Raw genomic sequence first — 15,613 nt, 5'->3', positions numbered from 1 at the left:
GGAGCTGGGCGGGCGTTGGCAGCGCTGCCGCGTCGTGAGCCGCCAGGCCCGGGGCGCGGACGCCTACCGCGTGTTCCTGCTGGACGAGGGCCGCTCCGTGTGCACCTCCGCCCACCACCTGGCGCGGGGCCGGCCCGAGCTCTTCCAGCTGCCCTCCGAGGTGCTGGGCTGTGTGCTGGCTGACCTGGTGCCCCCGGGCGGCGGGGAGCTGGTGGGTGTTGCCTGGCCCGCGGGCGCCGCTGACTTTCTGTCCTGCCTGCAGGGCAAGGAGGTGGCAGGGCAGGTGCGTGAGGTGCTGCTGCCGCAGCGCCTGGTGGTGCTGGAGCTGCCCTGGCTGCTGGCGCAGATGCAGCACCTGGGTCTGGCGCAGCAGGCGGCGCCCAGCACCTTCCGTGCCCTGCTGCAGCGCTGCCTGGCGCCCGCCTCGGCCCTCGTGCCGCAGCCGCCACCGCTGCCTCCCGCCACTGCCGCCCCCGTTGATTACTTCTACCCGCGCCTGCAGCCGGGGGTGACGGAGCCGGTGCTGGTGACGCAAGTGTCGGACCCGCAGCACATCTACTGCCAGCTCCGCAGCCTGTCACAAGAGATCCGGCGCCTCTCGGACACCATGCGCCAACTGTACGAGTCGGCATCCGGGCGGGGGCAGGAGCAGGAGGCACCATCCAAGCCAGGCTCGCCCTGCGCTGCCCGGGGCATTGACGGGCAATGGTACCGTGCGCTGCTGCTGGAGGTGTTCACGGGTGAGCTGGGCCGGCCGCTGGCCCAGGTGATGTGTGTGGACTATGGCAGGAAGGAGTTTGTGACAGGCACCAACCTGCACCGCCTGCCCCCCGAGTGCTTCCGCATGCCCGTGCTGACCTACCCGTGTGCGCTGCAGGGCGTCTCGGACGGTGGCTGCGGCTGGTCCCGCTCGCAGCTGAGCGAGCTGAAGACGTTGCTGCTGGGCAAGGCGGTGAGTGCCCGCATCGACGCTTACAGCTCCTTCGAGCACCTCTACTACGTGAGCCTGTATGGCGACAACGGCATCAACCTCAACTGTCTCTACGGTGTGCAGGCACATTGCCTGTCTGCCAGCCTGCTGCAGGGTGGTTCAGAGCTGCCTGATGCTGCCGCTGAGGAGCCAGAGCAGCCACCTGGGGCGCCCCCGGCTGCGGCAGCAATGCACAGGGTTCCGGCCCCCGCTGCCCGCCTGCCTGTCGTACGGCTGAAGGCAGGAGTGTTCTGCAAAGGGCAGGTGTCCTTTGCCCGGGACCCGGGTGAGTTCTGGCTGCGGCTCCAAGAGCACAAGCAGCCCCTCGGCCAGTTGATGCGGAGCATGAGCGACTTCTACTCCCGAGCCCAGAAATTGGAGGCCGTGCTCCTGGAGCCACAGCTGGGCTCCCTTTGCTGTGCCAAGTGGAAGGAGAAAGCCTACTATCGTGCCCTTGTCACCAGGGTACTGGGCAAAGGAGTGGAAGTGCACCTGGTGGACAGAGGCAACACTGAGACTTTGGACTGGTATGAGGTAAAAGAGCTGCTCCCTCAGTTCATGGAGCTGCCTGCTGTGGCTCTGAAGTGCCGCTTGGCAGATGCATCGCCTTTGGGGGAGAGTTGGAGCAAGGAGTGCGTGTCCTACTTCAAAAGGGCCATGCGGAACAAGGAGCTGACGTTCCACGTGTTGGGTACACAGGGTGACAAGTATGTGGTTGAAATTCTTGACCAGTCCCAAACAGGAGAGAAAAATATATGCAAAATCATGTCCTGGGGAGGATATGCTAAATTCCAGGGGGCTGAGGTTCCGCAGGTGCATAAGAAGGCACCTGTTGAGCGTCTGGGGCAGGATCCCAAATGGGGTGCTGAGGAGGGGAAGCAGGCCAGTGCTACAGATAGGAGAATAGAAATAGAGCCCAAACCAAAAATAGATCACACAGTGCTCAGCTCATCTGCAGCTTTAGTCAAAGACCAGCCCAGTGATGATTTAAGTGACTTACTTTCTGGTAAGGGAAAAATGCCTCTAAATCTGCCCTGCTCTTTTGCTCAAAACTACTTAGAAATCAAACCAGGACTTTCTCCTTATGAAGATCAGCTGGAAGTAGGAAGCACAGTTGATGTGATAGTGTCCTGTGTTGAAAGTCCTGGCTACTTTTGGTGTCAACTAAGGAGAAATTCCCAAGAGCTTAAGAAATTAATGGCTACAATTCAAGACTGTTGCAAGGATTCAGTACAGCCACATTATTTGCCAAATCCTGTATGTTTAGCCAAGTATTCAGAGGATGAGAAGTGGTACAGAGCTTTGATTCTTAGTGGAATACTTCCCAAAGAAGAGGTAGAGGTGATATATGTAGATTATGGGAACAAGGATGTGGTTTCTCTTAAGAATTTGTGTTCAATCAATGCAGATTTCCTTAAATTGAAGGCCCAGGCTTTCAGATGTAGTCTTTACAACTTAATTCAGCCAAGTGGTCCTGATCCTCTTGTTTGGGATGAAGAGGCAATTTCAGCTTTTCAGGAATTTGTTGATGCCTCCACGGAGTGTTTGCAACTGAACTGTACAATATTTGCTCTGGCTGCAGTGAACAACAAAGAGCTATTTAATATTGTGGATTTAATTACACCTTTTGAAAGTGTCTGCAGTTTTCTAATAGAGAGAGGTTTAGCCAGACCAGTACAACCTCAAAGTCCTCTGGCATCCTCTGTTCAGCTTTATTCTTATTATTATTCTACGCACGACATCAAAATTGGCAGTGAGGAAGAGATTTATGTAACGCACGTAGATGATCCATGGAAGTTCTACTTCCAACTTCAAAGAAGTGCAGATGCTCTAGAGCAGCTTACAGATAACATTGATCAACTGAACAAAGTACTGGCCTGTTTAAAAGCGTCTCAAGGCTCTGGAAACTTGTGTCTTGCAAAGTATACTGACAGTCACTGGTACAGAGGTATAGTTACAAAAACAAAGCCTAACAAGGAAGTATATTTTGTGGATTTTGGAAACACAGAGGTAGTAAAGAAAGAAGATATTCTTCCTATACCTAATGATGCTTATGATATCTTGCTTTTGCCAATGCAAGCCATAAAATGTTCATTGTCTGATATCTCTAATGTATCAGAAGAAGCTACTGAATGGTTTACAAAAGCTGTCTTAGATAAGCATTTAAAAGCAATAATTGTAGCGAAAGAATCTGATGGAAAACTGATCATTGAACTCTATGATGGTAATATTCAAATTAATGCAAAAATGAAACAGGATTTTAGCTTACCAAATAGTAGAGCAACTCACAGGCACCCAGAAAATGAAACTTTACGCTCTAAAAATCAAGATGCTAAAGAGGAGAGAAATGAAAATGTGAAGTTATTTACAATATCCACAAGTAAGTTTACTGAGAGAGAGAACTGGAGATCTGAAATGCAGAGAGGAGAGAGCAGTTGTAAAACCAGTTTTATTTGTAAGGAAGCAAAACTGCTGCCATCTCCTAAAAAAAGAGAATCGTTATTTGATCCGTGGAAAGGATCTGTGGAAAGGTTTAACAGTAACAAAGCCTCTCCTCTTGATAAAGTAGAAGAGTCCCCTCTTCCCATTAGGAAGGAAGCTATGGGGTCTGTTGCTGTTCTATCTGATACTGCTGGAAATAGAGATCAGGGAGAAAATAGTGTATATGTTCCTTTAAAAAATCTGTCTGATCTGCATCAAAAGAACTTAATACCTGGACTTAAAACTTTAGTATATATTTCTCATGTCAATAACCTTTCAGATTTTTATATTCAGCTAGCAAGTGATGAATCTCAACTTAATAGCATCTCAGAGACATTAAACAACGGAACAAGAAGAGTGAATCTCTGTAAACAGCAGTTGAAAACAGGAGACTTAATCGGTGCTGCTTATTCAGAAGATGGTTTATGGTATAGGGCTGTAATTAAAGAGAAATCTTCTGAAGAGCTGATTAGTGTTTGGTATATAGATTATGGCAATACTTCAGTAGTTAACATCAGTGAAACTTGTAGACTCCCTGAAGACACTACATTAATTCCAGTGATGAGCATCCATTGCCTCCTTGGTGGACTTCAATCTGTAAATTGTTTGCATTGGACACGGGAAGCAGTGCTCTACTTCTCTGAAAGAACAAGCAATGTTCAGATAAACTGTGAATTTGTAGAGAAGGTCAAAGACAAATGGAAAATTCTTCTCAGTGATGACCAAGGCATGATAGCAGTGGATTTGACTGAAAAATTTGCAGTGAGAGAAGGCTCTCAATTATCAGAAATGCGTGGCAGAGATGAGAGTAGGTGTGATGTTCCTAACAACTTACCAGACCTGTCTTCTGATGAGCAGAACAAAATTTCTCATCTAAATGACACTGAAACATTCTCCTGGAAGATTCCTGAGGTAGGTCAGACTGTAGAAGTGTATGTCACTGTGGTAAAGGGTCCAGGATATTTTTGGTGTCAGATTGCTGGCACAGAAAGTGTAAACTACATGGAAGAAAAACTGCAGGTTGCTGGAGAACTTTCAGTAAATAGCATGGATGACTTTAGATCTGGTATTAAAAGTGGTGCCATTTGTATAGTGAAAAGTAGTGAAGATGAAAAATTTTACAGAGCAGAAATTAGAAGCATAAAAGGTACCAGCCTAATTGTCAGACATGTGGATTATGGAACTGAGGAGGTTGTTGATAGAGAGGTGGTCAGACAAGTTCCTGATGAACTGCTCGCAATACCTAATCAAGCATTTGCATGCCGTCTGTCTGGATTTGATTCTTCAGAGGGCTCCTGGATTAGTGAAATAAAAGATAAGTTTCATGACATGATTGCAGAGTCTTTACTAGAGATCACAATAATAGAAATAAAAAAGGATAATCCAACTGGAATTCCTTTATGTAGTGTTAAAATGCAGTGTAATGGAGTAAGCATTAATGAAGAACTGAGTTGTTTTTGGAAGCCAAACCTAGGAAACGGTGACAAGATTTCAGCAAACATTGAGAATATGTCTGAGGGAAAGAATGAGAGTACAGGGATAAGTAATAAAGACTTTTTTGTTCTTGAAGAGGCATCCTCTGCAGCTTGGAGTCAAGTACAGAAAGAAAATCAGAGTGCCATCCTTGATCCAGAACTATTCCATCCAACAGAGAGTGACTGTCTACATACTCCAAAAACACCATTTCTACTGGAGGACGTGGAAGTGGTTTTACCCACATCTAATGGAGAACATCAAGTCAAGCATCAAACCAGTTTTGAAACTTTTGGTAAAGAGAGCCCTTTACTTGAGAATGACAGCAATAGTAAAATATTTTTAGAACCAGAAATAGCTGACGTGCAAGTTCTTTTCAGTAGTGAGACAAAGGACTTAAATCATAAACCATGTATAATGGAAGCCTTGGATAATGTACCCCAAATGGAGATGTTAGAATTTACAGTTGATGGACAGTCTTTGAGTGACACCAGTGAAGAGCTACTAAAATTACAGTCACAATATGTGCAACCTTCCCTGGGTGATGAAATAAAGAATCTAATGGAACTGGAGCATTTCCAAACACAGTCTTCATATGATGAAATAAGAGACCTTCTGTTGGAACTAAGCTCACTTGAAATGCAGTCTTCTTTGGATGAGAGAACAAAGGATATGTTGGAATTGGAATTTCTTGATGAGCAGCTTTTGGGTGATGAAACAAGGGATTTAGTGACTCAGAAATCACTTGAAATTTCTCCTTCACTTGAAGAAAGAGAGAACTTGCTGGAGTTGAAGTCACTTGAAATGCAGCCTTCGTTTGCTGATGATAGAGAGGAGACATTGGAACCGCTACCATCCAGTGTACAGTTTTCTTTGGTTGACGAAATAGAGAGATTGAAATTGGATTTGGATATACTTCAAGTTCATCAAATGAAATCTTTAGCTGAGGAAGTACTGGAAATGAAGTCTCCCCAAATACCTTTGTTATTGGATGAAGCTGGGAAAGAATTGGAAGTAAGGACACATCAGGCAGAGATTGTACTTCAGGGCACAATGAAGGAGCCAAGGGAACTGGTGCCGTCTGAAGTGCTGGGTTCTCTGGGCGATGAAGCAAAAGATGATGTGCTGGAGTTGGAAGAATCTGTATTCCAACTTTCTGCAAATAGTATAGTTCAGCTTTCTGCTCTCAAAACAGACATAAAGCAAGGAGCTGTTTACAGTGTGACGTTAGGTAATGTAGGGCTGCTTGACACTAAACATGAAGAATGTGCAGAACAGCTAAGTATGCAAGGGACGAGTTCTGCAGAAGAACAGATGAAACAAGGTTGTCATAAAGCATTTAAAGAATATGGAGATCCGTATGCGAGTGGGGAGCCTTTGAATGAAGAAACTGAAATAGAAAAGCAAGGTGACTCTTCTGTTGATCACAGTGCAGGTAAAGTACCTTCTAGTTGCATTTAAAGAAATACAGAACTTGGCTGTACAGAACCATTAATATTTTTTGCTTTAATTTATTTAAAAATTAGCTTACCTGAAAAATGTAGAAAGAACTTCTTGAGAGCTGTGAAATAAACTTCGTGCATAATGTACAGGAAGCGCAGTGGGTATCAATGCATAGTATTACATAGTGGGTGGTGGTGGTGTTTAAAGTATGGCCATACTGGAATTCCTGAGTTCAGGGAATAAGTTAAAAATTGGATAGGATAAACTTTGACCTCAAATTTTGTAGAACAACGTGTCCGTGGAGCCTGCAATCTAGAGGGTTTTGCTGTTGGTTCCAAATGTGTGGTGTGGACATCCCCGAAGTGGTGTGAGGCTCAGATTTTGGAGGTAACAGATGAAGGTACCCGGGTAAGTAAGGTGTCTTGGAGTGCTTTGATTTGTACAAAAGGATTTTTATGTATGAAAATACTGATTTTTGCAGGCATTCAACAATCTCTTGACTTGGCAAGAGTCCATTAAGAAGAGTTGAAATAGATTTGCTATTGTATATGCTGCTTCTAGTTTTCTAGAAAGCATAGATACAGTTGTCTGTTTGTTTCAGTAACGCAAGTTAGTGAAATCTTGCTAACCTTCATAAGTGGATGCCAGTGTATACACTTTAGATAAGAAAGTTATTTAAAAAAAAAAAAAAGGTGTGTATATCTACACACACAAAGCCCATGGTAATTTAAATAGGCAGTTTTATCAACATTAAAACTGTTTGGGTGAGGGTAAAAATGTAATGTGGCACCACATATACAGCCAAAAAACTGGAGGGTATTCCGCATTATAATTATATGTGGAGTACCTCCAGTGTTTTGGCTGGAGCCACATCAAATTCCTACCCTTCTCCACCTCCCCTCACCCCAAGAACAGTTTTTTAATGTTGATAAAATTGCCTATTTAAATGATTATTAGCTTTTGTTATTAAATTATCTCTTTGGCTTCCTAAGATATACAGTTGAATCCATTATTACAAACATGGGCGACTGGTGCCTCCTAGCTCTGGGATCCCCCAGCAACTCATTGCTGACCCTGGAAGCGCTGTTGGCGCTTCTCAGGGGGGACACTGGCTGGCACTCCCCAGCTAGTGAGGGCAATTTCAGGGGAACACTGACTAGTTCCTCAGTCCCCGACCGGTGAGGGGCACTTCTAGGAGGGGCCTGTGCCCCTCCGCCCCCTGCCCTCCAACTGTCTATGATTACAAAGGTCAGGGTAATCCAGGGTAAGAGCCTTTTAATTTTCTTGTTCCTCCAACAAATATTGACTCTCCACTTACTGCATTTAAGTTAATTTTCCTATTAGGTGCAAGAGACTCTATCTTTTAGAGTGAAAACACCTTCAATATGAAAGTTAATTTAGGTAATTTAGACAGGTTGCCTGAACCAGAAATCAAATGATCAAACGCTATGCTTTTTTACTTCCTTTTTACAGGGCACGTATAAACTTAATATTTACGTGATACTCTGCTTGATATTGTTTTCATAGATTTGGCATTTAGTATGTGCAATCTATGTAAATGAGTGGTCCTGCCAAATTGAGGTCGATGTTTTGTCTGTACAGGTTTTGAATCTTTCAAATGGTAACGAGGAGATAGTAAATCCGGAGAATGTTTGGAATGGTATTCCTGAGCTTGCAAGGAGTCCATCTGAGGTAGTACTGCATAACTGGTACATGAGTACAGAAATAGAGTACTGATGCAGCACTGGGTAGTCAGGTTGTTTGAGTTGTAGCGTTTATTTTCTGATCATGAAGGATATTACTGTAGTATAAACTGTATTAAAGACTTAGTAACCATTACAATTGAATCAAACTGCTTTGAACACTAACTTCTGAAACTTGCTTTATTCCATTAAAAAAATGAACAATTAAATCGGTTTTATTTTACAATAATAAAGCCAGTCTTTCTGGGGACCTTGTATTGGTTTAGGAGAAATCCAGTAACAGTAAACTGATGACTTTGACCAAGCACACCATTTGGCAAAAGGAATAACATTATATCAAAGTAAGAAAATATCAGACTGGGGAGTGCTGAATAATGTTTCTGGTGCTTCAGGTCCACAGGATAATGGCAGCACCTTTAATCCATTTCAGTATTTCTGTAGAACATTTTCTAATTAGTAAATAATAGAATGGGAAAGAGGGGTTGAATTCCCTATTGGTTTGCTTCAAGAGCACTGATGCTTCACCAGGTGCATGTCTGGAATAGAGTAGTGAAGTCAGACTTTTAATTACAGAAGATAATGGGGTATATTTCAGGTTTCTTCATCTTCTAAACAAGAGCCTTGGTTTGAAGAAGTGAAATAGGCAACAGGCATTTCAGTGGTTGAGACTTGGAGGGTGGGAAGGAATAATCCAAAAGCAGAGTGTTGAATAGAATGCCCAAGTGTTCTAATGTAACAAGTCAGTCTGATTTGAAATGGACTATATATTTGAGTGAGCAACTGTACCATTGTCAACTGGTCTTATTCTTGTTTAGGAACCAACTAATGCAGCTGATAACTTGCATCCCTTGTCACTAGACGCCTCAGTGTTTCAAGGTAAGATTTTTAACTACTTCCAATTGCTTCATTTTATGAAGAAGCATTTAGCTGAGTGGTAAATGTATGCATCTTAACATTTTGAAGTGAAGTAGCGTGTATTCTAGTTAGTTAAAATAACTATTTGGAAAATTCAAATAGTTGAGCTAACATGCTGCTGTTTGAGAGAGATTTTGTTTTCGTTTTGTTCTTTTGGTTTCTTCACTATTATGTCATAGGCTACGAAAATGAATGCTTCTCCACACATCCTTACACGGAAGGACGGATGCTTAATGAAGAAGGTTGGTTGGTTGTTTTGTTTATGTCCGGGTATGTTAAGAACCATGACCTTCTCACTTGGGATACTAATTGTAGTAGCATGTAGGGCAGCTTGTCTCCTACTTTTCTCTTGGGTTGCTGCATTTCTCCCTGGGTTTATCAAGCTAATGCCCTGAAACGCTAGGTTTGAGTGATCATCACATTATGCAAAGACTTTGTGGCTATAAATTAGGAAACATTGCACAGTATACTGTTTTAGGTCTAAAACATAGTATGCGATCAAACAAATGAAGAATGTATAGCATTGAATAAGGGAAAAAAGCAGAAGAATTTAATTTGCATGCGTTACCTCACTCTTGTTGATTCCTGTTACAGATACTCAGATGTAGCTTGAATGCGGGTTACTGTAGTACTTTTAATGGAATGATGATGAGCATTATCTGTTTTACTGTGTGCTCAACCTTTCGGTGAAGGATGGAACCTTGATTTTTCTTTTTTCTTATGTTGGCATATTCCAATTGGTCTTTTATTAATAATTGTTTTAATATTTCAGTCTTGAAAAGCAAATGTAAATCTTAAGTATCCATCGGATACTGCACACTTGGAACAGATGCAAATAGAGCTGAGGAGTGAACTACATTTTTGGCTTAAATTAGTTAATTTGAAATGACTGTTAGATCACCTTAAATCCAAAGTTCAGATTTTGTAGTCTTACAAAATAGTCTTTGTAAATCCTTCCTTGTAGTGGTGGTAGTCACAAACTGGTACTGTGCTTGTAAGCAGTAAAAACAAAATTGACTTTCCTATGACTTCAGATTCAATTTTGGATGTTTAAATGCAAAAATTAAACGTGTATAAAATGTTGAAAAATAGGATGTCAAGAGTTCTTTTAATATTCTAGCTAATACTGTAACCAAAGAATGGCAAATAGCTTTTAAAAACTTTAAAAAATATATATTTATTAAAACTAAACTGTGTTGGTATAAAAGTAGAGGAAAGGAAATAACTTGTTCCATACTTGCTTGAAAGATTGCGTTAATGGCTGATATTAGAGGTGAAATTAATAATGCTGGTTAGAAGAGTTCCAATTACAGGCAACTGAAATCATTCTCATAATGTTGGCAGACTCTAATAGTTTGGGCAGAAATGTTCCACTTAGTGTGACTGTCTCATGCTGAAACTCCTGAGAACTTCTGCCAGAATAGTTCAGAATGCTTCTTAGGCTGCGTCCAGACAAGTGTGGCCGTGCTGCATGTTCAGTTCTCCGTGTTGCAAGGGAGCAGAGCAGAAAGGCTTTTTTTGACCCCTGGATACAGGTCAAAAAGCTCTGCTGGGGGGGAAAGGTGGAGTGGAGACAGCTTGCACTGTCCAAAGCCAAAGCCTGGCTGGCCAGGCCACACTCCGTTGGCAGCCAGGCTGCATGTGGCAGGAGTCATGCAGCTGCAGCCTGGGGAGGTCCCCAGGAAAAGGCTGCTGGGGCCACCCCGGTGCTGGTCCCAACCTTCCCTACCCCACCTTGCTGTGTCCCAGAGCAGGTTTAGCACAGGCTTTCCCTGGGGACACTAGTGGCAGCATGAGGTGTACCGCCACTAGTTGTCCCTCGGAAACAACGTCCTTGCATGTCTGGATGTGGCCTTAGTGTGCTAGAGCAGCAGCGTCAGATTTGTTAGAGGACTGTATTTGTCAGAGGCATGTGTAGCTTTGTTTCCCCTCCTGCCCTCAACGAAATCCCCCCGGATTTTGAGTTCATCTTGGTCAACACATGAGAGTTCACACATTTTCAGAGACTTCGTAGTTACTCTAGATGGAGCATCTGAATAGAAGACAAGGTGGCTGCCTTATTTGAATGCAGAGAGAACAAAGCACAGATTAGGATCAGATGGTAGGTAGGGGTGGGATGGCTTGGACAAGAAGATGGAAAGGCAGGACTAGGAGTCATTTAGATGGGGGCATAACACTGAGATTTGGGTGAGGGTAGATCATGAGAGCAAAGGATGAGGATTTGAATTAGATGCAGGCGAAAGAGTCAGGATTGACTGGGTGAAGAGACTGGGGTAAAGAGGGAAGTGGGAGAGACTGGGAGAACCAGCTGAACCGGGAGTTGCATGGAGAAAGGTAAGGAGACGGATTAGACAGGCTGGGACTAAGAACTGTGGGGAACAAATCTGGGGAAAGATGGCTGTCATGAAGAGCTTGAGAATGGAGAAGAAAGACTGGCTGGGCAAAGAGGCTGAGATTGTGGGGAGGAACCTGAATGGGACAACGCCCTGTCTGGGGCAAGGAGTGATAGTCTGAGAAGAGGACACTAGGACTGGTACAGCTGGGTGGAGGCAGGGGAGAAGGGGTAGAGTTCAGGGATGGAGTAAAAAACTTTGGAGTCTCTTGCCTTTCCTCTGCTGTCATCGGTTACCTGGCACCGGCATTGGCAAAGTGTGTTACCCCATTCGAGTGCATTAGCTCAAAGGGTACAGGGGGCTGGTATGACGGTCTAAAGCAAGGGTGGGCAAAATGCGGCTTGGGGGCCGGATTTGGCCCACAGGCCATTCTATCCGGCCCATGGGGCCCCTAAAAAATTTAGAAAATTAATAGTAATCTGCCCTGGGCTGCCTATCATGTGGCCCTCGATGGCCCTCTGCCCAAAATAATTGCCTACCCCGGTCTAAAGGGTCCAGCCTTTACACCAGTGATTCTCAACCAGGGTGTTCTGGGTGCCACAAAGATCCTTTGAAAGATGGCACAAAATGCAAGGTGATAAGCAAATAAGCACATGCTTAAACTTGTTCTGGTCTGGCTTGTCCTCGCTATCCCCACTGCCTGGCCCCTTTGCAAGGGGGTAAAGTGTTGTCAAATATATAAATTAGCTTTTGAACTTGGGTGCCATTCAAGTCACAGAAGTTATGAAGGTGGGGCACCTTGAGTTCAGTGAGGTTGAGAACCACTTCTTTACCTCTGCTGGCACAGGCACCTTTTACTGGTGCAAGTGTCAGCATGATGCTGCATGATGAAATTTGTTCTTTTGGGTTTTGTTTTGTTTTTTTATAAACCATAGAAAATAATATGCAGATATATGAAACTAAGCTAGAAGAACATGAAGGTTGAACAGTCAAGCACTTAATTTTGGTATTTCCCCGCTTTTAAGATTGTTGGGGCAACCTGTTAATTCACCACTCGTTTTTTTTTGATTTGTAAGTCATGAGGTTCTGCAGTTACAAGATAGCATACTGTTTTTCCTCCCTGTCCTCTGACAAGATCCCCCTGCTCTGCCGTTCCCCTTCCCTCACTTCTGTTCAGTGCATACGATGGACCAGTTAGGGAATAAACTAGATATATGCAGTGAAGGAGGCTGTTGTCTGCGGGACGCCTGCCTCATTTGTTGCAGAGGCTGACAGCATAACCAATGAGGCAAGGGATTACAGGAAGAGAAGGACAGTTTACCAACTAGACTCTGTATGTCTGACTAAATTGGGTTCCTCTCTTCCTGGGTGCCCAAGTGGAGATGTAGGTACCTGGTTAGCAGAAACGCCAAGCACTTCCAGCTGTAACTTAAGTTAGTGGGGGATATGCTTTGAATAGAAATGCAAAGTAATCTGAGACACTGGATCATAGGCATCTCATTAAACCTGTAGAAATAAGCCCAAATCCAAAATGTTGCTGAGTGCTGGGATACCTAATTTAGGTGCATGGCTACAACCGTAAATTAAATGCCTAGACTGTGCAGTGCATGGGGAGAATTGGGCACCCAAGTGTGTTCACAGCTCCCAGCACACTGAGCAGAGAGTAAGCCCAACCTACTCAGTAAAGCACACTGAGGACAAAACGGTGCCCCCCATTTGAGAGGGACAAGTTCTGGTGCTTTAAGTCAGCAGGAAGGCACTTCCTTTCACTTGGGAGTGAAAACAGGGATTACTTCAAACTATGAGATGACTCTGGAGAAGTTATGAGACCTCAGTCTTACAGTTCAGGGACTAGAGCACTTCACCCAAGTTGAGTTTCCCCCTTCTGAGGGCGTTCCCAAAAACATCTCCAGAATCCCTTTACTGCCAGGCTGTAGATTTGGCTGGGATAATGTGAGCACTTTCCACCCCTAAAAAAGCTGTTCTGCTTCACATGGAAGACTGAAGATTCATTTGGCTGCAGAGAAAATGGGAGAGAACATGACTTGTTTAATGATTAAAGTGTTTGGAAGGAAAACCACTTGGGTTCTGTCCTTGCTCTGTGGGGGTTATCACAGCTTTCTCTTCCATTCTTTTAGCAGCTGCCAGTGATTTAGAGTAATACTGGATTCGGTCAGCGACCTCTGAGCATTTTGGCTGGCTGGACCCCTTCATGCACTACAAAGGGAGGAATACCCAAGTTCCACTGGCACCCACAAGCTTAGGCATCCAAAGCTAGGCTCCAAGTTGCTTTGCTCTGCCAAGACTGAGGTTTCTTTGGGGCTTGCATAGTGGCAGGACTTTTGGAAACCTGCTTGAGTTTAAAACTCTGAATACTGAAGCATTTCTAGACTTTCAGTTGCTGCCTAACCAAATAAAACTGCTAATGGAGGTTTTGAGGTTGTCAGTTCAGACTTGGGGACTACAATCTTTTTGTGGACTTCAGTGCTTTCAGTCACCATTCCTAAAATTAGGAGAGACACCTTATGAGACATTAGGAGGGTTGTAAAGATCAAGTATGGTTGTGAAACATTTATGCTGCAGGGAATCAGTGCAATGAGAATGTGTAGTGAATGAGGCATGGGAGCACCCATGGAACAGCACCTTTGGGATGAATAAATACTGAGCATCTGCTTATTGACTGGTGCACAGAATGGATGAGTGCATGGGTGAGGCAAAGGTCCTGTGGTAAAAATAATACAGGATTGAAATATTTGTATAAATGGCATTGGCCTTTTCTAATTCAGGTGCTTGAATTTGAACATTTAGTGTTTAATATAGTTCTGAAGATGCTGTGACAGCTTTTTAAGTGCAATTACAAGTCTGCAAATTGGTGTCCTGTTCACCTTCTGGCAAAATATGATCATTTCAATTTGTATTTTGTGATTTACCTCCTGTTCCTTCCATACTTGGGAGTAGCTTAGCTCTAATTTTGACGATGTAGAGTCTATCTTTGTAAGCACTGCATCCAGGCAAATGGTGTAAAAATTCCCACTGTCTTGATACCAGAGGTTCCCCCAAGTGTGTGTGTGTGCGTGCGCGTGCATGCATGTTTGTTTGTTTTAACATGGACCACAAGCATACAAAATTAATCTGAAGGTGGACTATAAAAATGCAGGCTTTTTTTTTTTTTTAAGTGACTTGCTAAATTACACATCTGGATTTTCATGGTCCTGCTCTCACCTTTCCCTTATCCTTTTTTCTTCCTAGAAAAAGGAACTTATTATGATTCAGAAGTAACCAGTCCTTGTATGGCAGCCAACATCCCTGAAAAGGCATCTGAGTGAGGTTTCTTGTTCATAAGCTCCTTGTGATGAAGAAACAGTTTTCTGAGCATCACTTTCCTGGATATTACTGAATAATATGTTGTAAGAATATCTGAATGTGGTTTTCAAGCAGATGCGTCTAACTACATAATCCACTTCTGCAATACTGCTTTGTACTTGTTGGTAAGCTACCAAATGCCTATATGAGAGAGGGGTCTTTTCAGTGTTAATGTGGTTTTAAGAAATTAGATGCTATCTTTGCTTGAATGACAATTTGTGCATTAGACCTAATAAATTTTAGCTACCAGTGTGTTTTGCTAATTGCTAACAACTTTAAGAATCTAGTTAGGACAACAGATACACTATACTAATGCTATTGGAGGTATACTTGCTTTAAGCTTAAATTAGTTTAAATGAGTTATTTGAATAGGTTTGTAAACATACTACTGTATATTATGGAACACTGCTTTCTGTGCAGTTTCTGACAATGTTACTGTGTAGGAATAACTTTTTTCTAAAACAAGCAGAGACTATTTTTCACTCTTTGAGGCTTTTTCTTCCACATTTTGATATAAAAATCTTCAGTTTGAACTCCTTTAGTTCGGTTTTGTAGCAGAACAATGGAAGAAGCTGAAATAAAGCTTTATACTGTGACACACTTATTCTCTAGTCCTGGTCTTTGATGTCTCTGCTGGTTTGTAGTATACAATGCACTTTTGCCTTCAGCTGTTAAACAAATGGACTACAAGCTGCTGGAGGAACAGACTTCAAAACATGGCCAGCAGCAGAATATACATGAGCAGCACTCCTGTGGTGCTTTGAAAACTTTTCTAAATATCTACAAATGCCGCAGATCTATATACAACAGAATAGAGTAACTTCAGCATGGATAAAATCGTCAAACTTTTGAGTGCAAGACGTGACATCTTTTGCTGCTGCAGAAATTGGTGTGGAGCAGACTGCAGCAGAGCAGTTTTATTACCTTACGTT

The 15,613-nt window shown here is 43.3% G+C and overlaps 1 protein-coding gene across 1 annotated transcript in view; it reads left to right on the top strand.

Moving 5' to 3' along the window:
• The window catches only part of TDRD6 (tudor domain containing 6), a 16,160-nt gene extending 872 nt beyond the window's left edge, over positions 1-15,288 (top strand). The window contains exons 2-6 of the mRNA XM_019538101.1: positions 5-6,359; positions 6,654-6,775; positions 7,970-8,059; positions 8,886-8,946; positions 14,568-15,288. Coding sequence (XP_019393646.1) covers positions 5-6,359; positions 6,654-6,775; positions 7,970-8,059; positions 8,886-8,946; positions 14,568-14,644 — 6,705 coding nt within the window. The 3' untranslated portion in view covers positions 14,645-15,288. The remainder of the gene's footprint in view (positions 1-4; positions 6,360-6,653; positions 6,776-7,969; positions 8,060-8,885; positions 8,947-14,567) is intronic.
• The last annotated feature ends 325 nt before the right edge of the window (positions 15,289-15,613 follow it).

Source organism: Crocodylus porosus, unplaced genomic scaffold (genome assembly GCF_001723895.1).
Source record: "Crocodylus porosus isolate Cpor-Errol unplaced genomic scaffold, CroPor_comp1, whole genome shotgun sequence".
NCBI lineage: Eukaryota > Metazoa > Chordata > Crocodylia > Crocodylidae > Crocodylus > Crocodylus porosus.
This window is presented reverse-complemented; position numbering and strand designations above follow the sequence as displayed.